Genomic DNA, 26,325 nt, shown 5'->3' with positions numbered 1-26,325 from the left:
ATAGTTACGAGAACAAAGCCCATTTTTAAGCCTTTATAAGCCATACCGTCTCATTCATTAAAAGTGGGCAATGATACCCAATTATGTCCCCCAAAATCTGCTTGGTCCTTTAAGGGAAAAAAGCACCAGGATTTGGGAGTGGGTAAATATGGATGCATGCCAAACTAAATAAAGACCAGCTATTATGGATCCTATAAGAGACCAAAAAATGGTTGGAAATGAAAGCGGCTTTTAGAAGCAGCTTTTCCCTTTCTCAATATATATATGTATTAAAAAAATCATTGGCAAAAATCTTTTTTTAAACCCTGATTAGAAAAAAGCCTTACCAAGAAGCTTTGTACCCCTGAGTGTAACAGGTGGCCTAAAGCCTAAGCTTTGAGCCCTTCCTTTCCCTAAAGGAAAACAAATCTAAGGAATAGGAAAAGAAAATGGCCGGAGGACCTCCCCGAGATTAAAAATGAAGACAACAAGAGATTTGCTAGACAGGCTGCTCAGGTGGAATGCATCGGGTGGCCCATCACAGCCGAGGTCGAGGCCGGAGCGATAAAAACTTCTCCTTCGTGGAACTGGGGCACGTAAACAGCAGCAAAGGCAGCCGTGTTGTAGCCCTGGGGAGGTGGAGGCAGCTGGGGATGGACGGTGCCAAGACCGTGGGGCGGAGCTTGGAGTGGCCCATGAGGACAAGCTTGAGGTAGTATAGGACCATCGGACTCATCCCGAGACCCAGCTCCTGGGTTGCGCTTGCCCTTCTGACGGCGGTTGCAAAACCAGACGCGTACTACCTACAAGAGACAAAAGGACATGTAAGTTATAGCACGAGCACTTATATACTGCCCCATAGCGTTTTACAGCACTCACTGGGGGCGGTTTTTTTTTTTTTTAAACAATGTCAGCATATTGTTCTGAACAATCTGGGTCCTCATTTTACCGACCTCGGAAGGATGGAAGGCTGAGTCAACCTTGAGCTGGTCAGGATCGAACTCCTGGCTGTGGGCAGAGTTTGCCTGCAATACTGTGTTCTAACCAAGGTGCCACCATGGCTTAGGGTCAAGCCGATATGGTGAGGGACAGGTCACTGTGCTAATGCTCTCCACAATGCAGTGGTGGTTGTCCCCGGTTCGGACCGGTTCGTAAGAACTGGTAGTAAAACTGGCGGGAGGCTCCGCCCACCAACCCTGACATCATCAGGAAGCGAGCACATATGCATAGCCCCGTTGCAAACCAGTAGTAAAAGGTAAGTAGAACCTACCCCTGCCACAATGGCCTTCTCTCCATAGCTCCTTGCACAGCCCATCCTCTAGAAGGGCTCTACATGGGCTGCCCTTGAATGTTGCAACAGCAGAAGAAACTGAACTGGTATCTCCACATCAAAATACGAAACATTTCATTAATTAAGTATCTTGTGCCAGCAGAGTCAGTGTTTAATTTTAATTTTGAATTAGTGTAATGCCAGCACATATGTGTGCATTAGTTGTAGCCACTCTTAGAATATTGTGGACAGTCAAGTAAACTCCTAAATAATTGGCAATCAGAGCTGGAAAAGAGTGCAGAAAGGGGCAAACAATGCAATCCAGAGATCACATCTTGTTTCATTTAATCCGTAGGACTTCCCTTAAGTGTAGAGTTCAGGTAGTCCTCAATTTATGACCGCAATGGAGGCTGTAAAGCAAATCACCCTGTGACAATTGATTTTACAACTTTTTTTGCAGTGGTCATTGAAAGCCACGGTCATTAAATGAATTTCTTGTTTGCTACGGGGCCGGTTTTGCTGGAAATCAGAAGTCAATACTAGTTCCTTGGGAAAACGTAAGATCGCAAGGTGCTGTAAATTTGGGTCAATTGTCAAGTGCCGAAAATGGGGTCATAGGACCATAGGGGTTGAAGATGGGTGTTGGGACTTCACACCTGGGTCACAAATCCCTTTGTTGGGGGTCTGTCATAATCGTCCCAAAGGTGCTTTTTTCAAGAGGCAACTGGACTTTCTGGTTTTTCTTTGAAGACATTTCGCTTCTCATCCAAGAAGCTTCTTCAGCTCTTACTGGATGGTAGATCTTTCTATTCCCCTCCATCCAGTCAGAGCTGAAGAAGCTTCTTCGATGAGAAGCAAAACGTCTTCAAAAAAACAAACAAACCAGAAAGTCCAGTTGCCTCTTGAAAAAGCACCTTTGGGACAACCATGACTTGGATGACTGAGAACCTCCATAGATATCGGTCTCTCGTAATGTTAAATCGACTGGTTGTAAATCAAGGACCACCTGTAGATGCCTCGCAACATAAGCAAGAAGATTCATTTGTCCCTAGATCTTCCTTAGGATTTGGCTGACTATTATCGGACAGCTGATACTAGGCTATATGGAACCTGAACTGATCCATCAGGATTGCTCTTATATTCTTAGAACAGAAGAAGCTTCTTGGATGAGAAGCTAAATGTTTTCAAAGGAAAAAAAATCAAGCAAGTGCAGTTGCCTTTTTTGGAAAAAGCATCGTTGGGACAACCATGACCTGGATGACTGAGAATCTCTATAGATGTGTTCTTACAACAAATATTATGAGTAGAGGTTGCTGTCAATTTTATGTATTTCCAGAAGCAACTCAATATAGTTGTATGATGGGATGAGCTTTAGGCTCATCACCGTAACTTTAAGATCCAGAAGCAGGAATTCCAACTTAATATACTGCTCAAAAAAATAAAGGGAACACAAGCAGAAGACATCCGAGATCTGAATGAATGAAATAGCCTTATTAAATACTTTGTTCTTTACCTACAGTAGTTTATACACTGCTCAAACAACTAAAGGGAACACAAAACTACTGTGTGTAACGTATGTACTGTATGTAAAAAAATAACAATAAACAATGGCCAGCAGGGGGAAAATATTTTCTGCAACTAAATAAAATTTAGTCATCCTGGGTGAGAATTATAGAAATGATAGTTCAATACATTTTGCTACCACCAAGTTGAAAAAGAGTGCCTACAATCAGGTGTAATGAAACTGCAATTCAACAGGCACACCTTTTTTTCAAGTTAAAGTGGTAGGGTTATTATGGCAATCATAGGGTTGTTATGTCACTTTTCCAGATTGACAGGTAGAGTGTTCTGAAAGAAAATACATGTTTTGGCATTGAGTTTTGAAAATCTGCTAGAACCGTGATGGCGAACTTATGGCATGCGAGCCGTTGCCCAGCTCAGCTCTACCGCGCATGTGTGGCTTCCGCCAGCCAGCTGATTTTTAGGATGGGGGGCAGGGTGCATGTGGGAGATGTGTGTGCATCCACAGGGGGGCTGCGTGCACATGTGGGGTGAGTGCGGGGGAGCTCCCCCCTGCAGCCCATTTTTGGTCCCAGGAGGCTGCAGGTGTTTCAAGTAGTTTTAATCAAAATGCAGTTAAAATGCTATACAAGCCATCGAAAATATAAATATATATATACACAACAGGAACAGGAAGTGCCTCACAGGATCAAATAGAGGTAAATCCTAGAGAGGCAGGAAAGGCATCACAAAACAATGGAGATGAATGCTAAAGAGGAATAAAGCTGCATACAAGGCAGATATAACTGTAACAGCAGGGAGGCCTAGGCCCGGGGTGGGGGTGTCATGCGCGGGCGGGGGAGTGGGGGGGGTTGTGTGTGCATGCACAGGGGAGAGTGGAAGGGGTCATGTGCATGCATGGGGGGGTGCATTGCATTATATGTGCCGGCACGCATGCCTGCTATCACGTGCATGCATGTGTGCTTTCGGCACATGACAACAAAAAGGTTAGCCATCACTGTGCTAGAACATCTTTGTTTTGTCGGTTCTGCGAGAAGCATTCTGTTTGCTTACTTTTATCCTGAAAAAGTAATTTGTGCAGAATACTGTCCATCACCCAATTAAAGATCATCTTCTAAATCAAATTTTTCTCTAAATTAGATGGCTGAAAGTACCCAGAATGGACTATCAGTCTTATCTTCTTCTTTGGCCCCAGGACATAAAAATAATTTTAATTTCCCATTGTTTGCTAAGGCAAAAAAATAAATAAGTATTTTGTTCTTTTGGAATGCAACACACACAAAACTGTCAATTGGCAACTATCACCATGTCTGATGGCAATGACTTTCCCAATTTAACTCTGGGTGGTGACATGCTTCTAACTCTCTCTGCAATTCCTTTCTAAAGGATGATCCTGACCCTTCCCTAACAACACAATCTGACCCTGGAAAGCTAGGATTTCAGGCACCGAAATGGTGGCTGCTTTGGGGAAATGCAATAAGACGGGGGTCACTCACATCCTTCTCCAGGCAGAGGTCGTCAGCAATCTGTGATATCTCCTGCAGGTTAGGCTTGGGGCAGCGCAGAAAGTACGACTCGAGTGAACCCCGCACGTTGTTCTCAATGCTGGTGCGCTTGCGTTTCCGAGCCTGGATCATGGCCGACTCCATGGAGCACAGTTGCTGCACAGAGGACGAGAGCTATGTTTGGAGTCACTGCTTGGAGGTCACAACCCCTTCTGACCCACCCAATAAGAGAGTCCCTTCTCCACCTCTGCTTAAAGTTATCACAGCCACAGAGGGAGCAAAAAAAATAGCTTCAGGTGTCACAAACGAAGGCGAATATACGTGTCCCAGGATAATGTTGCAGGATCCAATCTGGGTCAGTCACCGGGACCAGCAGTTTTGTCTTCCTGAGTTTTCGGACTCGTGCTGGTGCCCATCGCAAAACCGCTGATCCCGGTGACCGACCCAGATTGGATCCCGCTTCAGATCTCTCCAGCATCTGCTACTTATAAGGTTAAGCAATCTATGCTGTGATAAGTCCCATTGCAACAGTCTAAATGTCTCCCTTAGGTACCTTTTGGTCTTTCTCTATCCTTGTCATTTCTGCATAGAGGTAATATTCGACTTACGATCACAACTGAATTTCAGCATTTCTGTCGCTAAGCAACACGGTTATTCAGTGAATCACACTGGATTTTATATCCTTTTTTCGCCATGGTTATTAAGCGCATGGCTGCCGATTCACTGTTAAGTGAATCTGGTTTCCCTTGTTAACTTTGCTTTCAGAAGTCAGGTGGGAAGGCCGCAAATGGAGATCACATGACTCAAGGATGTTGCCACCATCATAAACGCATGATGATTGCTCATGCCTGAATTTTGATCATGTGACCATGGGGATGCCGAGATGGTTTTAAGTCACTTTCTTCAATGCCGTTGTAACTTTGGTCACTAAATGAATGGTTGTAAGTCAAGGCCTACCTATCCTAGCACCCTAACATTATCCATTCCCCCATTCAAACCTGCTGCCCTCTCCTCCATTTTGTAAAGCCCTCCCTTTGACCCATGTTTCAATGAGTGACATATCCAAATTGGATATTCCTTTTTCCTCCAAACCTATGAAGCTTTCTAGTCCCCAATTTCCTCTACCCTCTCCATCTTTGCATCCCCCTCCTCCCAAAATCAAGCTAAAGGAGCATCTCTGCTAAATTAAGTCCACCAGATACATTTAGAAAGCTCACAAGCCAACAAAGGCGGTTTATTTTCCTGTTCTATTGTTAATAAACCAGCTGTTATTTAAAGTCAGATATCTATGATTCAGGAAGAGTAAACAACCACAAAGTAGTCACCATGGATAACCTGGATTTACTTGAAATTGTCTAGTCTGCTTTCAAAATTATCTAAATTGGCAACTATCACCATGTCTGATGGCAGTGACTTTTGCGATTTAACTCTGGGTGGTGACATGCTTCTGAACCCTTCTGGAATTCCTTTCTAAAGGATGATCCTGACCCTTTCCTAACAAAGGAATATCCATGACGTTCACACCTTTTTCCAGCTCTACAATATACTTTTTGAGATCTCAAACTTGATGCAATATTCCAGGAGTAATCTTTCCATTCAGTGATCTTTCCATTCTCAGTGATTCCAAGCATAGCATGTCCTCTTTTAAAGCAGCAAACTGTGAGTTAACATGTCATTCACCACGATCCACAAATCATGGCCCTCTCAAGTCCCAATATTGGACATGCAAGCTGGATTTTTCGTGCCGGTGTGCATCAAGTTGCATTTACATGTATTAAACCACATTTTCTTCTCTGAAGTCCATTCACCAGCTTGGAAAAATCCTTATGGGATTTTCTGTACTCTCATTTAGATTTTACTATCCTGGATAGTGTCTAATAATGTCAACAAACGTGGTCTCCTTATCTTACTATTCAGCTGAACATATAGAAACTATTTAAAAAGCAACTGATCCGTGAAGGACTCTTTTTGAATATTTCCCTAATTTGAAAAGGGTTCATTTTTATTCTTCTGTTTTTCTAGACAGCATCTCCCTTTTATCTAATGTCGGCTGAATTTTGATTACAAACTTTATAGGAGAGAAATGTCAAAAGCTTTTTGAAAATGCAGGTATGCTGTCTACTAAATTACCCCATCTGCATTTTTGCTGACATCCTAAAAAGAAAGTTAATGAGATAAAATTTTGAGGGATGCATGCTAGTTCCTTTTCAGCAAGATTTGTTCTGAATGGTGAAATTATTTCCCCTTTAATATTTTCAACATTTTATCCAGAATGAACATAAAACTGGTTTTTAATTAATCGATTAGGCCAGGGGTCTGCAACCTTAAATACTCAAAGAGCTATTTGGACCCATTTCCCACAGAAAAGAAAACAAGAGAGAGGGAGGAAGGGAGAAACAAAGGAAGGAAGGAAGGAAAAGAGAGAAAGGGAAAGAAAGAAAAGGGAGGGAGGGAGAGAAAGAGAGGGGGAAAGAAAGAAAGAAAGAAAGAAAAGGAAGGAAGGAAGGAAGGAAGAAAGAAAAGAAAGAAAGAAAGAAAGGAAGGAAGGAAGGAAGAAAAGAAAGAAAGAAAGAAAGAAAGAAAGAAAGAAAGAAAGAAAGAAAGAAAGAAAGAAGGGCATGACCAACTCGATGTCACTCACTTCCACCAAGCACATGAACACCCCCCCACCCCCCAGCTATGCCTACCCAGCCGGTCATTAGAGCAGAGAACCAGTTGTTAAAAAACACTGGGAACCACAAAATTCTTTTGACATATCTCTCTCCCCCCCCCTCCTTCTTTCCCCCCCTCTCTGTATCTCTTTCTGTCTCTCTCTCTCTCCCTCCCTCTCTCTCTCTATATCTCGCTATCTCTGCCCTGGCCGCTTCTCCATCCCCTGGCCACTTCTCCATCACCCTTACCTTCTCAGGCCAGGTGAGGAGTGACTGGGAGGGGAGGGCCAGCCAGTGGTGGGATCACCTGACAGGGAGCCACAGCAGAGGGCCCAAAGAGCCACATGTGGCTCCGGAGCCACAGGTTGCTGATCCCTGGATTAGGCTCTTCATTTCATCTCTATCTCAGTTAATCTGATTTCCTTCTTGAGAAAGCTAATTCAAGGATGTTCTACATCTTCAAAAATGAAGACAAGAATAAATATCTTATTTGGTTTCTCTATAATTTTCTCTCTCCTCTTTTAGCGCACCTTCAAATTCCATCATGACTTACTATTCACTTCCCTTTCCACAATATGCAGAGTTTTTTTTTAATTGGTCATTGTGTCTCTTTGAGTTGAATTGTTTTGCAACTTTTATGAAATGCTTGCATATTTTTTTCCTATTCCAGTTTGGGTTAATTAAAAAAAGTGTAGATTTAATGCTATGATAGCATAATTAGAGGACATTCAATTGATGGTTACTAAGGAATTAATGAACACAATTAGAGTTTCAGATCGAAAGACTTTAGATTGATCATCCCCTCCTATAGAACCATTCAGGTCCCAATGAATGAATGAATGAATGAATGAATGAAAGAAAGAAAGAAATATATTTGCAGAAATACTGAATGGAGGAAGCTGATCCGTATATAACCAAACTGTATCTTCGCTGAGCAATATAGCAAAAATCCATCCAATTTCCTTTGCCACTGCAACTAAAATTCAGGCGCTGCAATTTTTTCACCAGCCTGCTTTTCCCATGCTTAGAACATAGAATCATAGAACTGGAAGGGATCTGGGAGGTCTTCTAGTCTAACCCCCCTCCTAGAGCAAGAGACCCTATCCATTCTAGACAAATGGCTATCCAGTCTCTTCTTAAATGCCTCCAGTGATGGAGCATCCACAACTTCTGAAGGCAAGCTATTCTATTGTTCTCACTATTAGGAAATTTCTCTTTATTTCTAGCTTGCTTCTCTCCCTGGTTAGTTTCCAACCATTGTTTCTTGCCTTGCCTTTTGGTGCTTTGGAAAATAATTTGACCCTCTCATCTTGGTACCTTCGTACAAAGGGTACCTTCAAGACAGACTTCTGCCACCAATAGCCTCCCACCGGCCAGTTCGCTCCCACAGAGAGGGTCTCCTCAGGATGCCATCGGCCAAGTTATGTCGGCTGGTGACACCCAGGGGGAGGGCCTTCTCTGTAGGAACCCCAGCCCTGTGGAATGAACTGCCCCTGGAAGTGCGTAAGATCTCCGACCTCCAGGTATTTCGCTGTGCACTCAAGACCCTGTTGTTCTGCCAGGCCAGGCTAACAACATAATAATTTTAAATTGGGTGTTTTAAATTTCTGGGGTTTTAAATTGAGCCGAATTATTTAATAATTTTAAATTATTTTAATTGATGTTTGTCTTGTGCTTTTAATAGGCTGTACACCGCCCTGAGTCCTTCAGGAGAAGGGCGGTATAGAAATAAAATTATTCTATTCTATTATTCTATTTGTAGGAGCCCCTGAGATATTGGAACACTGCTATCATGTCTCCCCTAGTCCTTCTTTTCATTAAACTAGACATAGCCGGTTCCTGCAACCGTTCCGGTTCCAGCCCTCTAATCATTTGTGTTGCTCTTCTCTGCACTCTTTCCAGCATCTCAACATCTTTTTTTATATTGTGGTGACAAGAACAGGATGTAGTATTCCAAATGTAATCCTACTTGTGGTTGTCTTACAAGTGGTTGCCCAGTCTATTTTGGAAAACTTCCAGTGATGGGAGCACCCACAACTCTTTTCATATTCCATCGATTACAGTAATTCATTTTATCACTCCCAAGGCAAAACCCTCCCACAAAAGGTATCCACCAAGGATGGGTAACATGCATCAGTCTGAGAAAATGGTGGGTTTTGCAACAGTGACGAATATCTGTAGCTTGGGTGTAGGATGAGGGTGAAGGTTCGTTCTCCGAGATTGTGGGTTGGTTTCTGAACGTTTCGTTACCAGGCTAGGTAACATCTTCAGTGGACATACCCAGGGGTGGGGTTCAAAAAATTTGGCAAGGGGTTTTCTGCCTGGTTGCTGGGTGGGCGTGGCCATGGAGGCCTCCTGCACCACGGTGGTGGTGGGGGCATTTTTGCCCTCCCCGGGCTCTGGAGGCTTTTCTTGAGCCTCCGGGAGGGCAAAAACGGCCTCCCCAGGCTCCGGAGACCCTCTGGAGGCCGGAAACGGGCTCGTTTCTGGACTTCCCAAACTTCTGGTAGGCCCAGATTTTGCCTCCCAAGGCTCCGCGCACACCCTGCACTTACCTGCATCCAAAACAGGCCGCGTGGGGACTCCTGGGAGGGGAGGGGAGGGGAGGGGTGAGGTGACCAAGGCCAGCCAGGAATGGGATTTGGGGGTTCTCCGAACTGCACAGAATCTTAAGCTAGAGGTTCTCCTGAACCCCTGAGAATCCCCAGCAGCCCACCCCTGGACATACCGTAACAGGAAGTCCTTATAAACAGAGGAACACTGACACCGACGCCGCTGAAGATGTTACCTAGCCTGGTAATAAAACGTTCTGAAACCAGCCCACAAGCTCAGAGAATGAACCTTCACCCTCAAGGTAATATGTATTCCTGCCTTTCTTTGGAGTCAATCTTACCTACCGTACAGGTGATGTACCAAAAAAAATTCCAATGAGCAGATCCTTTAAAATAGCAATTTTTTTTGGTGATATTCTGGACCACCCCAATTCTGAATGGTGCTCTTTTCGTTTCAAACATTAAACAAAACCCTTTAAATTTTATCCTCCTTGGGGAAGAGGCAGGCTGACATTTACCTAGAACTCTCAGCAAAGTGCCATTATTAATAATTATTGGTAACGATTAATAAAACTTAGCCTCCCAAATGAAGAATCCATTCAGGTCCTGGAGACAGGATAGCCATTCCTCCGTCCTAGAAACTCACCTCCTGCAAATTCTCGTTACTGTCAGCCTCTTGAAGCCAACGCTGAAGAAGGGGCTTCAGCTTACACATGTTCTTGAAGCTGAGTTGCAAAGCTTCAAAGCGGCAGATGGTGGTTTGACTAAACATCTTCCCTGCTTAAGGAAGTGGGGGGAAAAAACAGATCGATATTTAGAAGAGGAATCTAGTACAGGGGTCTCCCACCTTGGCAACTTTAAGACCTGTGGACTTCAACTCCCAGAATTCCTTAGCCAGCAAAACTTTGCTGGCTGAACTTCGCTGGCTGAGGAATTCTGGGAATTGAAGTCCGCAAGTTTTAAAGTTGCCAAGGTTGGAGACCTCTGATTTAGTAGGTCAGATGTCGATCCTATAGATAACAGAACTCAATCTCAGTCTCACTGACTTCAAGGGGCTTTTTGTAAAGCATTCATGCTTTGTAGTAACTAAAGAAAAATAGGGAATATTCAATATTGTTGGCAACTACTTTGCTAATAATTCAAGTGTTGGAAGAATTTTTGAAAGCTGTCTAAGGCAACTTCTTGCCCAGTGTTTTCCATACTTTTTAGATTCAAATGCACAATTGTTTTCAGTAGAAAACCAAATGAAATTAGACGATCTACTTCACATTAAAGAGAGAGAGAGGGGGGGGGAGGCAGGAAGGAAAAGAGAGAGGGGGGAAAGGAAGGAATGAGAAGAGAGAAAGAGGGAAAGAAAGAAAGATAGAGAGAGAAAGAAAGAGAGAGGGAGGAAGGGAAGAAGGAAGGAAGGAAGGAAGGAAAAGAGAAAGAGAGGGGAAGAAAGAAAAGAAGGGAGGGAGGAAGAGAAAGAGGGGGAAAGAAATGAAGGAAGGAAGAAAAAAGAAAGAAAAAGAAAGAAAGAAAGAAAGAAAGAAAGAAAGAAAGAAAGAAAGAAAGAAAGAAAGAAAGAAAGAAATTGACTGATTGATTCCAGGTCATAGAAAAATTTCTACAACATGAGTAGACAGTGAGAAATGCCTCTGAAAGTGTTACAAGATTTAATTGATTGGATTAATCAATACACTTAAAAATGTTGTTGTTAGTTGTGAAGTCGTGTCTGACCCATTGGGACCCCATGGACAACTTTCCTCCAGGCCTTCCTATCCTCTACCATCCCCCGGAGACCATTTAAGCTCACGCCAACTGCTTCAGTGACTCCATCCAGCCACCTCATTCTCTGTCGTCCCCTTCTTCTTTTGCCCTCAATCGTTCCCAGCATTAGGCTCTTCTCCAGTGAGTCCTTCCTTCTCATTAGGTGGCCAAAGTACTTCAGTTTCATCTTCAGGATCTGGCCTTCTAAAGAGCAGTCAGGGTTGATCTCCTCTAGGACCGACCGGTTTGATCACCTTGCAGTCCAAGGGACTCGCAGGAGTCTTCTCCAGCACCATAGTTCAAAGGCCTCAATTCTTTGGCGCTCAGCGTTCCTTGTGGTACACTTAAAAATATTTCCCTGTAAATTAGGTGCCAGTTACACCTTTTAATATAAAAGCTATAGTAGGAGCATCCCTTGTTAGATAACAATGCCTTTAAAGGAGAAATGTTTCTCACTTTGGAACTATTGTTTGGACTAATGGGTCAAACTTATCAACAGATCAAGATTAATTCCAATTCAATGCAGCACATCTCTTTAGCTCAGCCAGGCTTCTCTCCAACTCTTTTGTTCTACAAGCTCTATCATTCTGAGCCAGGACTGCTTAAGTGATAAAGGAAGACTCTTTAACCTTAGTTGAGACAAAAAGTTGAGTTCCTTCTCATCCTAGTAAAAAACAAAAAAACACCCTCAAAAAATTTCATTTGTTTGATACTTTACATGCCTAAAACTTGACAGCTTGTACCTACCATAGAGTAAACCCAGGGCCATTCCCACGTCTGCCTGAGTGAAGCCCAGAGTAATTCTTTTGTGTTTCAGTTCCTTAGCAAATTGTTCCAGCTCCTCAGTAGTGGTTGTTTCCTAAGGGGGGGGGAGGGGAAAGCAAAGGAAAAAAGAAGCACTTTGATTGATAGGTGTCCATTTCAAGACAGCAATAAGACCTCCTTGATGTACATTCATTTTTCAGAAAAGAAGTTACAACTTCTATGGAGATTCTCAATCATCCAGCTCATGGTTGCCCAAAAAGTGGGTAGGTTTTTTTTTTCTTCTGCAAAAGGCAACTGGATTTCCTTTGAAAATATTTCACTTCTCATCCAAGAAGCTTCTTCCATTCCGTTCAGTTCAGTTCTGAAGAACTGAATAAGCTTCTTGGATGAGAAGCAAAACATTTTCAAAGAAAAAACAAACAAAAACCAAGGAAGAGTCCAGTTGCTTTTTGGGAAAAGAAGCACCTTTGGGACAACAATTCCCTCATTTGGAATTGATTTGAGCAATTTTTTTTTTAACTTTTTGCTCCTATCACTTCATCTGAAATATATTTTTATTTATTATTAAAATTGTAAAAAAAAAAGGGGGGGGGCAGGTTCAATTCCACCTTCCCATATAAGAAGCACACTGAGTGATTTTGATCCAATCACTATTTCTTACCTACTGCCAATCAGCTGTTGTTCCAGGGGGAAACCTGGAGGAAGAGGGGATGGACATCTAACCATTAAACAAATGTTTATATATTATATTATATAAATGTATATAAATCAGGGGTGAAATCCAGCAGGTTCTGACAGGTTCTGGAGAACCGGTAGCGGAAATTTTGAGCAGTTCGGAGAACCGGCAAATACCACCTCTGGCTGGTCCCAGAGTGGGGAGAGAATGGAGATTTTGCAGTATCCTTCCCCTGGAGTGGGGGTGGGAATGGAGAATTTGCAGTATCCTTCCCCTGCCACGCCCACCAAGCCACGCACAGAACCGGTAGTAAAAAAATTTGGATTTACCACTGATACGTGTGTGTGTGTGTGTCTGTGTGTGTGTGTGTATACACCCACACACACACCCTACACACAATTACATCATATAGGTACATATACAATCTCAACTTTTATACTAATCAGGATAAGACCACCAAACTCAAGACTTGAGGGCAGAGATTTTAATTCTCATAATCTGTTTAAGAGCCACTGTTGAAAGAGAATTGAAAAGATTCCATGCCAGACTATGGGTAGTTTGTAAATCAGAAGAATCCAATGGATTCCTTTTAAATCACTAGAAATCAATCACATCAACAGATCTCAAGGCTTCTTCATAGCCGAACCTCTCCCCTGCTGGAGTGATTTATTAAAATTTCTGGCTACAAGGCAGAGCTCAAGCTCACGGTTATCACTTTCTAATCTATTTCTTTCTCACTCTTTGGAGCAGTCACAGTAGATAATCTCCAGCAGACAATTCCAATTTCCAGCAGACAAATCTTCACACGTTTATGATAAGAAAAGGAATCCAAGCAGCAGGCTTGGCTTTTCTTTGTGTTGCTTCTAAAAATAGTAACCAGCCAATCTTTCTAGCCCGGAGCCTATTTAATTGCTCATCAGAGCTAATCATATCTTCTCCAGAAGAAAATCTGCCAGCTTTTCTGTCCCCTCAAGCTCACATTCTTCTTAACTATCAAGTACAGACTCCAAGAGATACTCAATAAGAAAGAACAATTGCAACCAGCCGGCCTTGTATATTGTGTGGGTCAGAAGAAGAACTGAGAAAATATCTGCAGACCCCCCCCCCCTCACATCCTGGACATAAAAGTGTCCCAACCTCTTCCCTTGGGGACGTTGCCAGAGGGCATTGCAGGCCAAAAGGATGCCATCCCTCTGCTGATCATCTAATTCTCACAATGCTGTCTAATGTCTATGTATATTAACCCATGAAGTATGGCTGTGGTATTATTATTATTATTTATCCTTCTGATTATCTTCTTTACTTTCCCTTTTATTGGCATTAAAAAAATAAGTATTGAGTGCTTCTGTACAAATTTCTTGTGTATCTAATTACACTTGGCCAAATAAAGTATTCCGTTCCATTCCGTTCCAATCCAATCCAATCCAATCCAATCCAATCCAATCCAATCCAATGTTTCTGCACAAATAGCACTATGGGTAGCATACACCTTGATTCTTCAATCAATCAGAATAGAGTTGGAAGGGACCTTGGAGGTCTTCGAATCCAACTCCTGGGCTCAATCAGGAGATCCTATAGTACCATTTGAGACAAGTGACTGTCCAGTCTCTTCTTAAAAACCTCCAATGATGGAGCACCCACAACTTCTGAAGGCAAATTGTTCCACTGGTTAATTGTGCTCTGTTAGGAAGTTTCTCCTTAACTCCAGGTTGCTTCTCACCTTGATTAGTTTCCATCTCTTCTGGTGCTTTAGAAAATAAGTTGATCCCCCTCCTCTTCTTTATGGCAGCCCCTCAAATACTGGAAGACTGCTATGATGTCACCCCTAGTCCTTTTTTTCTCTAGATTGGCCATATCCAATTCCTGAAACCGTTCTTCATATGTTTTCATGCCTTTAATCATCCTAGTTGCTCTTCTTTGCAACTTTCTCAGAGAATCTTCTCTGATTTTACATGGTCTGGGGACTGTGAAGGGGGTATGGCTCCTCCTAAGATCTGCTCTGCTCCAATTATCTCTTGCAGCAATTAACTTACATTCTCCCGTAGGATGTTCCCCAGACCTGAGATGAGCTGGAGATTGTGAAAGTCGAAATCTCAAAACTTGGGAGGATTCAAAATTTGGAAAAGTTGAACAAGATAGCCATTCCAATACTCCTTAGAACTAAGCCACCATACATCATGCAGGGGGTGAAGAACAAGCCAAGGTCCAAGCCCAAATTCCTTCCATAGACTGGAGGCCAATCACAAGGTCTACCTTGCCCGAGGCAAGAGGATGAACTCTTTCAAGGCACCAACAAGAGAGCTTTGAAGTGACTTTAGCACTACAAGTGATCCTCTCCAAAATCCTTAGCCAGACATTACTGGGAGGGGTGGTGGTGGTGTTGGATGGCCCCGGGGAATGTCATTTCCAGGCAGGAGGGGTAGAAGAAGGAGGGGTCTTGATTGAAAGCCCCAAAGGCAGGATGGAACAGACAGGATAAAGCATCTGCAAGGGTTGTAGGGCAGACATCAGATCCACAAGCGGTGCATTGTTTGTATATGTTGCCGCTCCAAAAAAACCGGTCAGGGAAAGCCATAGCAGATCCTCCTGAGGTGGCAAACTTAATACACAGGCTGGGCATGCTTAACCATATGGTTTTCACTGTGATGTGAAAACTAGATACTGTATAAGCCATGGTATATGGCTTAAGTGAACCAAGATGCTATTGTTTATTCAATGATCTTCTGGTGCAGACCTTCATTCATGGAAGCTCACTGCAAATTTGGTCCCAACTCAACCTAACCTCTTCCCCACTTCTCTCTCTCCCTCCCTGTCTGCCCCCTCTCTCTTTCCCCCTCCCCCCTCTCTCTCCCCTCCCCCTCTCTCTTTCTCTCTCTCCATCTCACTGTTCCCTCTCCCTCCTTCCATAACATAAGAGCGCTTGTCTTTTGAATTTACATTTACATTTTGAAAATTTGCATTGATCTTATCTTCATTATTGCCTGTGGGGTTGTTGATTGGGTGACCAAACCTTATCTCTAAGCACACTCTGGACATTTTAATGTTTAGAAACATATAAAGCACAGAAAACTGACAGCAGAAAAAGATCTAGTGGTCCATTGAATCTGGTTTGTTTTGTTTTTTATTTTAATATTTTATTTTTTATTCCCTTAATACAGGTAGTCCTCGATTTACAACAGTTTGTTTAGTGAATGGCACTGAAAAAATATGACTTATGACCATATTTCATACTTACAACTGTTGTGGTATCCCCATAGTCACGTGATGACTATGACGATCGTGTTAGCAATGTAACAATTGCAATGATTCACTTAATAACTGTGGCAAGAAAGGTCACAAAACGAGGCAAATTTGCTTAACAACTGTCTCACTTAGCAACAGAAATTTTGAGCCCACTGTGGGGCTCATAATTGTGGTTATTAAGCTAGTAACAAGGTTGTTAAGCGAATCCGGCTTCCTCATTGATTTGGCTTCTCAGAAGGTCACAGAAGGGGATCATGGGACCCCGGGACACTGCAACCGTCATAAATATGAGTCAGTTGCCAAGCATCGGAATTTTAATCACGTGTCCATGGGGATGCTGCAACAGTCGTAAGTGTGAAAAACAGTCATAAGTCATTTTTTTCAGTGCCGTTGTAGCTTTGAACGGTCACTAAATGAACTGTTGTAAGTCGAGGACTACCTGTACAGTCTTCAAATATTTCAATAGTTTTTTAGTTTCCTCCCTTCCCTTCCCACTTGTCATTTCTCCTCTAGGCTAAACCCACCAACTGCCCTTCATCCTTCCTTCACAGATCGTAATTTTCACGCTGGTGATTCTTTCTCGTTACAAATTGTTCCAATGGTGAAATCCAAATTTTTTTACTACTGGTTCTGTGGGCATGGCTTGGGTGGGCGTGGCAGGGGAAGGATACTGCAAAATCCCCATTCCCTCCCCACTCCTGGGGGAAGAATATTGCAAAATTTCCATTCCCACCCCACTCTGGGGCCAACCAGAGGTGGTATTTGCCAGTTCTCTGAACTGCTCAAAATTTCCGCTACAGGTTCTCCAGAACCTGCTGGATTTTACCCCTGAATTGTCCTCTTCCATTTAACGATCTGGAGCCAGACCAAGACCCAGAATTCTGGGTAAGGTCTGATTAATGCACAATAAAATAGAATTTATTTTTAAAAATTTAGAAACTATCTAATTTTAAAACGAAAGTATTCTCAACACAACCTTTTTGTAGTTGGAGGACACTGCTGATCGACAGTTTTTTTTTTATTATTATTTTTTATTTTTTTTAATTTGATTTATATGCCGCCCTTCTCCGAAGACTCAGGGCGGCTTACAATGTGCTCAGCAATAGCCTTCATCCTTTTGTATATTTATACAAAGTCAGCTTATTGCCCCCACAAACTGGGTCCTCATTTCACCTACCTTAGAAAGGATGGAAGGCTGAGTCAACCTTGAGCCTTGGCGAGATTTGAACCCTGCAGTAATTGCAGGCAGCTGGTCTTAATAAGCTTAATAACAGGGTGCCTTAAACCCCTGTACCACCAAGGCTCCTGGTACAGTTACCAGTAGCTTAATGTTAATCAACAGTCCCAATATTTTTCCTACAAGGTAAGTATTCCTCATCCCATCTCTATGTATTTGACCATTTTTTGGTACAGCAAATACAGCATTTCGAATTTATTTCTGCTAAACTTCACTTCTTAGTTCAGTTGTTTATTCTACCAAAAACACAGCATTCTAGGTTTTTTTTTTCGGAATTATATTTAGCAAGCCAAGTTTGGTCTTCTGAGAACTTTTTAATTCAGCCTTCCCCAACACATTTTGAATTACTAGTCTCATCACCCCAGCCATAACTTCAAAGAGTGAAAAGAAACTACAGTACTCTTAAGACATCCAGATTGAGGAACAATCAATTAAATAATTGATAGAAGTGCTGAAGAATACTTCCACACAGAGAAACTCAAGTTTCTCAGCCAAATACTGCTCAGTTCTGACGTACAACCCACTGAATCCATTCAAGGTTGACTCAGCCTTCCATCCTTCTGAAGTCGGTAAAATGAGGACCCAGATTGTTGGGGGACAATATGCTGACTCTGTAAACTGCTTAGAGAGGACTGTAAAGCACTGTGAATGGGTATATAACGGTAAGTGCTATTGCTATTGCCATTATTCCATCATCATATATCACCTAAGTTTTATTAGGTGATAATAAAGGGCCGAGATGGTTGGGGACAATATGCTGGCTCTGAAAACCACTTTGAGAGGGCTCTGAAGCGGTATATAAGTGCTATTTCTATTGCTATTTATCCCTGTTAATTCTAATTTTATTGATCCCTGTTAATTCTAATTCTCTTTTTATTTTTAAAAATGTTTTTGCAGCTTTGATTTTATTGTAAGCAGCCTAAGGTCTCTCGGATAGTGAGATGGGCAGCATATAAATTTAATAAAACATCATCACCATCAGAGGTTCATCTATCCAACTGGCTAACCATAGGGGGAAATGCGGAGAGAATATTCTCTTTGTCAAGTGTTTATTTGTTTATTTATTTTTTTAAGTAGTACACTTTTCCATCCCCCAAATGAGAAATACACTCCAAGGTTATCTACTGTAATCTGGGTTTTGCTTTTATTGTTTACCTAGATGAATAAGCAATATCTCTTCAATATTTATAAACTTTCGAGTAGTGTTTTCACAACAATGGAAAAATATTATTATACAGACAGATGACAGTGTAATAATAAAAAAAATTAGAATGTGCTGAGATGTATAGATTGACACTTAAGATAAAAGAAAAAGAAGAAACAGAATACTTTTTAATATGGGATTTATTTTACCAATGGTTAACTAACAGGAACAGAGGTTAGAAACTAAACAGAATAAAAAAAAGGAGAACAAAAATGTGTACTGAAAATTTTATAAGATGGATAAACTAACTGTATTATTATTTTATGATTAATATTGATATGTGTATTAAGATTACTAGTATGATTATAGTTATTGTTGTATACTTATTTAAAATTAATGGTGCCCAGACAACACGCTGTTCAAATAGACATGGAATTTTTTTTAGTTTATAAAAGAAAAATGTATCAATAAATCATATAATTTAAATTTTTTTTATAAACTTTCACTTTAATTTCAATACTTGACTTTGATGGATAGCTCTTTGATTCAAGCAAAACTTTAGTGGATTTGGGAAGACTGGTCTTCCCATCTGATTCTGCAGCAAACAGTAATCTGATGACAGAAAAAGACTCGGGAAGATTGATATTACTCCGTCCAGTTATTATAACATTAGCAAGGGGCTTAAAAATTAACTTGATCAGCTCCTGCTAGAATCTCTTGGCTCCACGGTAGATCTCGAGTTGAGAATGGAGAAAGGGGAGACATTTAAGTTGCTTCTTTTCTCTGAAAACGTGATACTTTTTTAAAAGAAATGCCACACAATTGCCGCTTTGGGAGCAGGATCACAATGTTTCATTAATTAACGTTCCCCAAGGAATGAGAAACTTCAAAGAGTTTTACTCTGATCGGGGCCAAGGGCTGATCTGGTCCTTCACTCTGTATCTCACAGTAGGCAGTCAATATACATTCCAAAAACACACAAACATGAATAGGGGGGTTGATACTCCTCTTACACTGCGGCTCCCCAGCAGCTGGCATCTCAGAATAGCAAACTGCAAACTGAAAGACCGACAGCTGTCGATTTTTCCTGTCTTTCTTGGACTTGTCCAATCCTCTCCTAAAAAAAATTCCACACCGATGACCATCACCACCCAATGGCCGTGAATTTCATACCAGGCACAGCATATAAAAAAAAATTATTCCGTTCATTGAATCACTGAATGTTTCATTTCAATGGGTGACACAGAATACTAACGCTGGGAGGAATAAAACCTTTCCATTTTCTATATATCATGCATTGATTTCGTATTAAGCTACCATGTTTTCTCTGGCTTTAAAAAAAACCTTCAATTGTTGTAGCCTTTCCATACAGGAAAACCTTTCTAATTGCCTCATTCATTTGGCATCTTTTTTTTTTTTTTGCATTCTTTCTAGCTCCATAATAATCTTTGGAGAGTTTTATTATTTATTTATTTATTTTAATTTAAACATCCCATCTTCCATTAAACAGTGTGAGGTCTAGGTACAAATATCTCTGCAATAACAATCAAAATTTACAACAGTGTTCATTACATTGATATTGATTCTCTAAAATCTTACAATAGTAATATTGAGTATAATAAATGTATTCATTTCTCCCTCTTAACGTATCTTCTAATAAGAATAATATTAAACGTAATAATCTTAATAGTCATATTGGTAACAGTCATGATATTCTTTACATCTCTCTTAACATATTTTCTATATTTCACTGATCTCCATTTATTTCTAACTTCCGTTTTTATTCTCTACCCATCGATAAATTAGTTCCCATGTCATATAATATTCAGTTCTTTGTCCTTAATAGCAAGCATTAATTTATTCATTTCTGCACATTCTAATATTTTCCTAATCACGTTCTCATCAATAGGGATCTCTTCACTTGTCCAGGTTTGTACAAATACAATTCTAGCTGCAGTTAATACATGTATAATTAAATATGCATTCCCTTTAAATCAATGTGCTGCTTTATCATCTTTTCCAGCCAAGGGAGTTTTATTGTAAGCCGCTCTGAGTCGCTTTGGATAGTGGAATGAGCAGCATATACATTTAACAACGATCATTGAGATACTGAGAGCAGTGTCACCAGGTGACGACAATGCTATACAGGTAGTCCTCGACTTACAACAGTCCATTTAGTGACCGTTCAAAGTTACACATAAGTGATTTATGACCAGGTTTCATACTTGCAACTATTGTGGCATCTCCATGGTCATGTGACCAAAATACAGATATTTGGCATCTGACTCATATTTATGATGGTTGGTTGGAGTGTCTCCAGTCACGAGATCCCCTTTTTGTGACCTTCTGACAAGCCAAGTCAATGAGGAAATCAGATTCACTTAACCACCAACCGTAGTGATTCACTTAACAACGGTGGCAAGAAAAGTTGTAAAACGGGGCAAAACTCACTTTTTGAATGCAAAAAAAAAAAAAACCCTCACAAATTTCAACATAAATTTGGTTGTTGGCTCAATTGTGGTTGTTAAGTTCAGGACTACCTATACTGCATTGGTAGTTTGTTGCAAAACTGGCATGGATTTCACACCTTGCTGTGCAATACAGATGTCATAAATTATGAACAAATCGCAGTCATGTCAAAACTTCCCATAATTCCACAGAATAGAATAGAATAACAGGGAAGGGACCTTGGAGGTCTTATAGTCCAACCCCCTGCTTAGGCATTCCCCCCCCCAGCCAGGTGGGCACCAAGTTGGGGAACAGTGATGGAATCCTGTCTGTTAGCACAAAAGAGGTTTTTGTTATAGCTGATATGCAGGAGAACAGGATAAAAGCTAAAACATTATCAAGTCTGCTTGGGGGCGGAACCCCACCCCTTGCTGCAGTCCCTGAATTTTAGAAACAAATCACATAATTGTGACTCATTTTACAACGTGGTTTTGTACCCACTATACAGCCTAAAAGGTAGTCAAGTACCGTATACCAAAACACTAGTTTTCACATTCACAGGATGCCAAAATGTGATTTATTTATTTATTTTGACATACCTGGTTAGGCTAACCCAATCAACTGGAGATTGATGTATGGTTTATTTACTGATCAATTGAATAAATCCAATTCAATTGAGTGAGTAAAACAGCTGGGACACACACAAAAGGAAGCAACTAATCAAGAAACCCAATGCAAGAGAGCATTTTCCCTAGAAAGAAATCCTAAAGCTTTTTTAGTTTTAAAAGGTAGTTTAAAAAGAGTTTTAGGCAGAGGTTTCTCCTCTGAACTTGCTGCTTGGCTCCTGGAGGCTTCTTCGTTACCAAACTAGGTAACATCTTCAGCAGGATTTGGGATCAAGTGTCTTGTTCCTTTATATCCTGGGTATTTGTATCCTGGGTGGTTGGTTGGCCTTGTGATTCAACAAGTTACAAGATCAACCAATTTACCCAGGACCTATATAAATGAGGGGTCCTTGGTGCTCTCTGAGCTTGCTTGTTTCCTTGCAAACATTTCATTATCCAAACTAGGTAACATCTAGTTTGGGTAATGAAAGATCTGCCAAGAAAACAACCAAGCTCAGAGAGCACCAAGGACTCATGTTAACCCTGAGTTACAAATATTCTCCTTTATATGGTACCTGTATAAACAAACAAGACACTTCATCCAAAACCCCATAGAAGATGTTACCTGGTTTGGTAGTCAAGCAGGAAATCACCTCTGCCTAAATCTACAACCTGAGCTATGAACATTCTCTACAATTTCTAATGGTAGTTAGTCTTCAGTTCCATTGGAAACCTAGAGCTCTGCCCAATAGGGGTGAGAAGAAGAAAAAAACTTTCTCTAAATTCTCCAGGAATTCATAAGAAAAATATTTTCTCTTGCATCTTCAGAAGTTTATAAGCTCTGCCAATCAAGTCCGACTTCTTGACCCTATAATCTATTTTATTAGTTGACAATTTCTAACAGCAGCTGTTTGGGATTAGGTGACTTTAAACAAATTGGAAGGAGCAATGATTTTATGGACCTTCATTAACATGTTTATATGCTGCTTCCCATTAAAAAAAAAATCTCAAAACTGTTTGTAACATTGAACACATCCTGGAACTAATTAATCACCCTTAATCCTCCCAATTCCATCAGGGCAGTCGAATCTGAATACTAGTTCTTGAATGGGAAAAAAAGGGGAAGCTGTTGGCTTTACATCCTTCCCAACAACTAAGTAAGGCAAAGGGTACTTGAGTTGATGGAGTAATCTGACACAGCTTTGCTATGTAATTACTTTTAAAAGAAAGAGGGCTATTTAGAGCTTTATCTCCAAAAGTTCAAGGGTGTAAAGAAACAGCTCAGACCCTATTTTTTGAGGAGGAAACTAAAACCACCTTTTCTCAACTTGATCTTCCATAATCTCAACTCTCATAATTTCTGCCTGCTTCTAATTTGTGACACCTTCAAGTAATTATTCGCGATAGCCTGAGCTTTCATGAACTACAGTTTCCAGTGTATAAAATATGAAGCTGGATCATTTTTTTTTTCAATTTCATTTTTCCAAAATCCACAACATCCACTTTCCCATTATATGTGTTTCTCACATATATACTGAACAGGTGGGTGTGGGATTGAAAAAAAAAACAAAAAAAATGCAGAAAGTAGAGATTTACAGAAGACTCATCCTAAAAAACATCTCATAGAGTTATCACAAACACAGATACCATGGGTCAGCTTGGTTAGCATTCAACTCAGTTAAGAGATTCATGATTTAGCATGTTAGGTATAACCACTAAAACTGGCAACTAAGATTCAGTGTTTTGGACAAAACCCAAACTATGGATAATTAATTAAGAAACCAGGTTACCAGTTGTGTGAAGATAGTCGCTGAGCTACAAACTATAGTCTCGGTTCACACAAGATAGAATAAGCTAAGACAGAGTTAGCTAGTTTGCGATTCAATCTTGCAAACCCAACCACACATTTATGTTTCAATATAAGCTTAGAGATTCTCATTCAAACATGACAAAAAAAGCACCATCAAGGAAAAACATTGCTTTCTTTATAGTTACAATCATGAAATGGTGGCAGGACATGGTACTATTTTCCAAGCGTTTGATGCTGAGCTGGGATTCTAAAACCCTAGTTGCAAATCTTCCAGAGACTTAATGGACTCCACCTTTAACAGAGTTTTTACCAGCTTGGAAATCTTATCTGTAATATTTATCAAGGAGTCCCAACAGACTCCTTGTCTGATCATGATTTATCCCATTTTGTCCTACCCAGCAACAATAATGCATAGCCACAAGCTAACCACTCCATAATAAATGTGAAGTGTCCCAGAGCCAAAGGTGGTTTTTCCAAAAGGCAACTGGACTTTCTGGGGGTTTTTTTAGCTCAGTGTTGGTAACCTAATTTCTTAATTTTGCATTTTGCTTTTCATCCAAGAAGTTTTTTGGATGAGAAGCGAAAGGTTTTCAAAGAAAAAAACCCAAGGAAGTCCGGTTGCCTCTTGGAAAACTCATCTTTGGGACAACCATGACCTGAATGACTGAGAATCTCCATGGACGTGAAGTCCCTAAGCACTTCATACAATTCCTCAATCCTTCCTTTGCTCCCAACATTTGCCTAATAGTCTCCAAAGCCTCAAGCAGATATAAATGCTAAAAACCCTTTTCTTAAAATCTAAAATGCTAAAATGCTCTGCTAAAACAGACACCCAACCCAAACAGATCAAACCCAGGATTATTATGTGAATGCAAAAAAAGGAGACTCTTCGTCTGGATTGCAACACCACAGCTGAATGCAATGAAAAAGAAGAGGGGGAAAAAAAAGAACCGCTAGGAATGCCTTCCCATCCCGAGTAGGAACCAGCAGTTTTAAAAGCAACCTTTAGCAGCCTGTAAGAAAAATGAGCAACTCAAAAAAAAAAAAATCCCACAAAAAAACTGGCAAGGACACAATTATTCTTTATTGGCCGTGCGTAATTGGACAAGGAATTTGTCTCCGGTGCATAAGCTCTCACTGTCCATAGGAGCATCAAAGTGATGGGTTGCATATCGTAGAGCATAATTACAGTCATGAATAAGATACAACAAGGTGATATCAGTATCACAGATACCAACAGGAGAAAGTAATAGGAAAGATGAGAAAAACGAGAAGACGAGAAGGATAATATCAATGAACCCTACTCTACTAGGGTTCTCAATCGTGTCCTTGCCATGGACGTGAAGTCCCTAAGCACTTCATAATACAATTCCTCAATCCTTCATTTGCTTGCCAGTTTTTTTTTTTTAATTTTGAAAGAGTTGCTCATTTCTTAATCTTATTCAATTCTACTTTTGAGGAGCGTCTTGCAAAACCCCAGGTTTTGGCCCCAATCGTCCCCACCACCACACCTCCATTCCTACCTCTTCTCCGCTGCCTTCTTCATCTTTCGCTTCCTCCTGCTCGCTGGGGATACTAGCATCGCTCCGGGGACTCGTCTCCCCACTGCCCACCTCTTCGGGCTGGCTGGCGGGGCTGCTGGAAAGCTGGGAATCCGGACTGGGCGAAGCGGCCTCCTCCTCGTTGTTGTTGTTGTTGTTGCAAGAAGCCGGACGGGCTGGGGCTGGGGCCTGGACCGGGGCCGGGAGCGGCACCGAAGGGACCAAACACCCACCGGTCCAGGGATGCCCACCGTAATAGGGGCCCGTTTGGTCGAAGTCGCGCTCGACTTTGATCTCGGCCTTGGAAGCCTGGCAGGCTTCTCCGGGCTGAGCGAGGGCATAAGAGTTTACCACAAACCCGGGAGGGTGGGCCCAGCCATCCGCCGGGGCAGCAAAGGGGTACCAAGGGCGAGGCACTTCGCCCCCGCCGGGATAGGGCTCCCCGAGCCCTCCCTGGGGACCGTAATCGGGCTTGAAGCCGAAGGCCTGCCCGGCCGTCGCCCCGCTGAAGGATTCGGGCAAGAAGCCGGGCGAGGTGGTGGTTTCGTGCTGGGGGACAGCCGGGAGGTTGGCGAGATGCAGGCTTTGCACCGGGAAAGGGTAGGTGGAGCGGCCCAGCTCTCGTCGCAAGGGCCCAGCCATGGGGGACCGGTTAGAAAAGTGCTCGGAAAGTTAGCCCAAGGTGTCCCGAGTAGAAACGGGGGAGAGGCCCTAAATACCTCTCGGTTGGGTTGGGTTGAGCAAAAGGAGGAGATGGAGCAAGAAGAGAGGCCTTAAAAGCATCCAAGGTCTCCTTCCTTAGACGGCTCCCGTGGGCCAGCTTTTCTTCTTCGGGGAGGCAGCAATGGGGAGACACCCCCCCACACCAAAAGTTAGGGAGTAAAGAGGTGATGGGGCCGCCGCTGATCTCTCCCACCGCAGCTCAGAAAAGTTGGAGGGAAAGTCCCAAGATGGGGACTGTCCGACCCTTGCAGGAGAAGTCAAGTCCAAAGGGAGAAGGCTGAGCGGCCTCTGTCCTTAGCCCAAGAGGGGAGCCAGAGCCGGGGGCGACGGCCAACAAGCTTCCCCAAAGGCCAGGAGCGGAGCAAGGAGCCCCACCGCCCCGCAGAGTGAAGATTGCTTTGGCCCCCAGGCGCACCACAGCTGGAAGGGTCGAAGCCAACCTGGAAGGGACCCGCCCTCCTGCTTAAAGTGGCCCTGACCACACCTCTCCTCCAGGTATTGGCCAAAAGACAAGAAAAGCTCCAGGCCTTCCCACCTTCTAGCCCGTGGATGCCTCCCCGGTGGCCTCTTCAAAGCCCAGTCAAGGGTGGGATCCAGGGAGAAACCCCCCTCCCTCCTCACCCACTGCCATCCTTGCGCAAGAGATCTCCGGCTGCCCTGGACGGAAACCTAGGATGGAGGGGGGGGGGACAGCCCCAAGGATGGCTTCAAAGCCAAGGGAGGAACGGAGGGGGGGGAGGGGTGCAAAGGGGCCACCGAGGGTCTCAATCCTGGGGGAAGATGATGAGGGCGATCCAGCTCTTGGGGTCCTCAAGGGGTTCTGAGTGTTGGGTCAATGATAAGGTTCTACCATGACTCAAGATCTAAAATGGACATTTAACATCAAAAACGTCATCAAAAAAG

General features: G+C 42.2%; 1 protein-coding gene across 1 annotated transcript; it reads right to left on the bottom strand.

Moving 5' to 3' along the window:
* Nucleotides 1–491: 491 nt before the first annotated feature.
* On the bottom strand, nt 492–25,341 carry POU5F1 (POU class 5 homeobox 1). Its single transcript, XM_070933425.1, has 5 exons — nt 24,682–25,341; nt 11,978–12,089; nt 10,125–10,255; nt 4,267–4,431; nt 492–782 (listed from the first exon to the last, which is right to left on the bottom strand). The coding sequence occupies exons 1-5, from the start codon at nt 25,339–25,341 to the stop codon at nt 492–494; spliced, it is 1,359 nt and encodes a 452-aa protein (XP_070789526.1).
* Nucleotides 25,342–26,325: the final 984 nt, after the last annotated feature.

Source organism: Pituophis catenifer, unplaced genomic scaffold (genome assembly GCF_029215685.1).
Source record: "Pituophis catenifer annectens isolate HBS135680 unplaced genomic scaffold, rPitCat1.0.hap2 SCAF_2, whole genome shotgun sequence".
NCBI classification, from domain to species: domain Eukaryota; kingdom Metazoa; phylum Chordata; class Lepidosauria; order Squamata; family Colubridae; genus Pituophis; species Pituophis catenifer.
This window is presented reverse-complemented; position numbering and strand designations above follow the sequence as displayed.

Coding starts and splice junctions, on each gene's coding strand:
- POU5F1 (XM_070933425.1), bottom strand. CDS start 25,341: ATGGCTGGGCCCTTGCGACGAGAGCTGGGCCGCTCCACCTACCCTTTC. Junction 10,256..11,977: donor GGCCCTGGGTTTACTCTATG/GTAGGTACAAGC, acceptor TTCCTTAAGCAG/GGAAGATGTTTAGTCAAACC. Junction 4,432..10,124: donor GTAACGAGAATTTGCAGGAG/GTGAGTTTCTAG, acceptor TCCTCTGTGCAG/CAACTGTGCTCCATGGAGTC.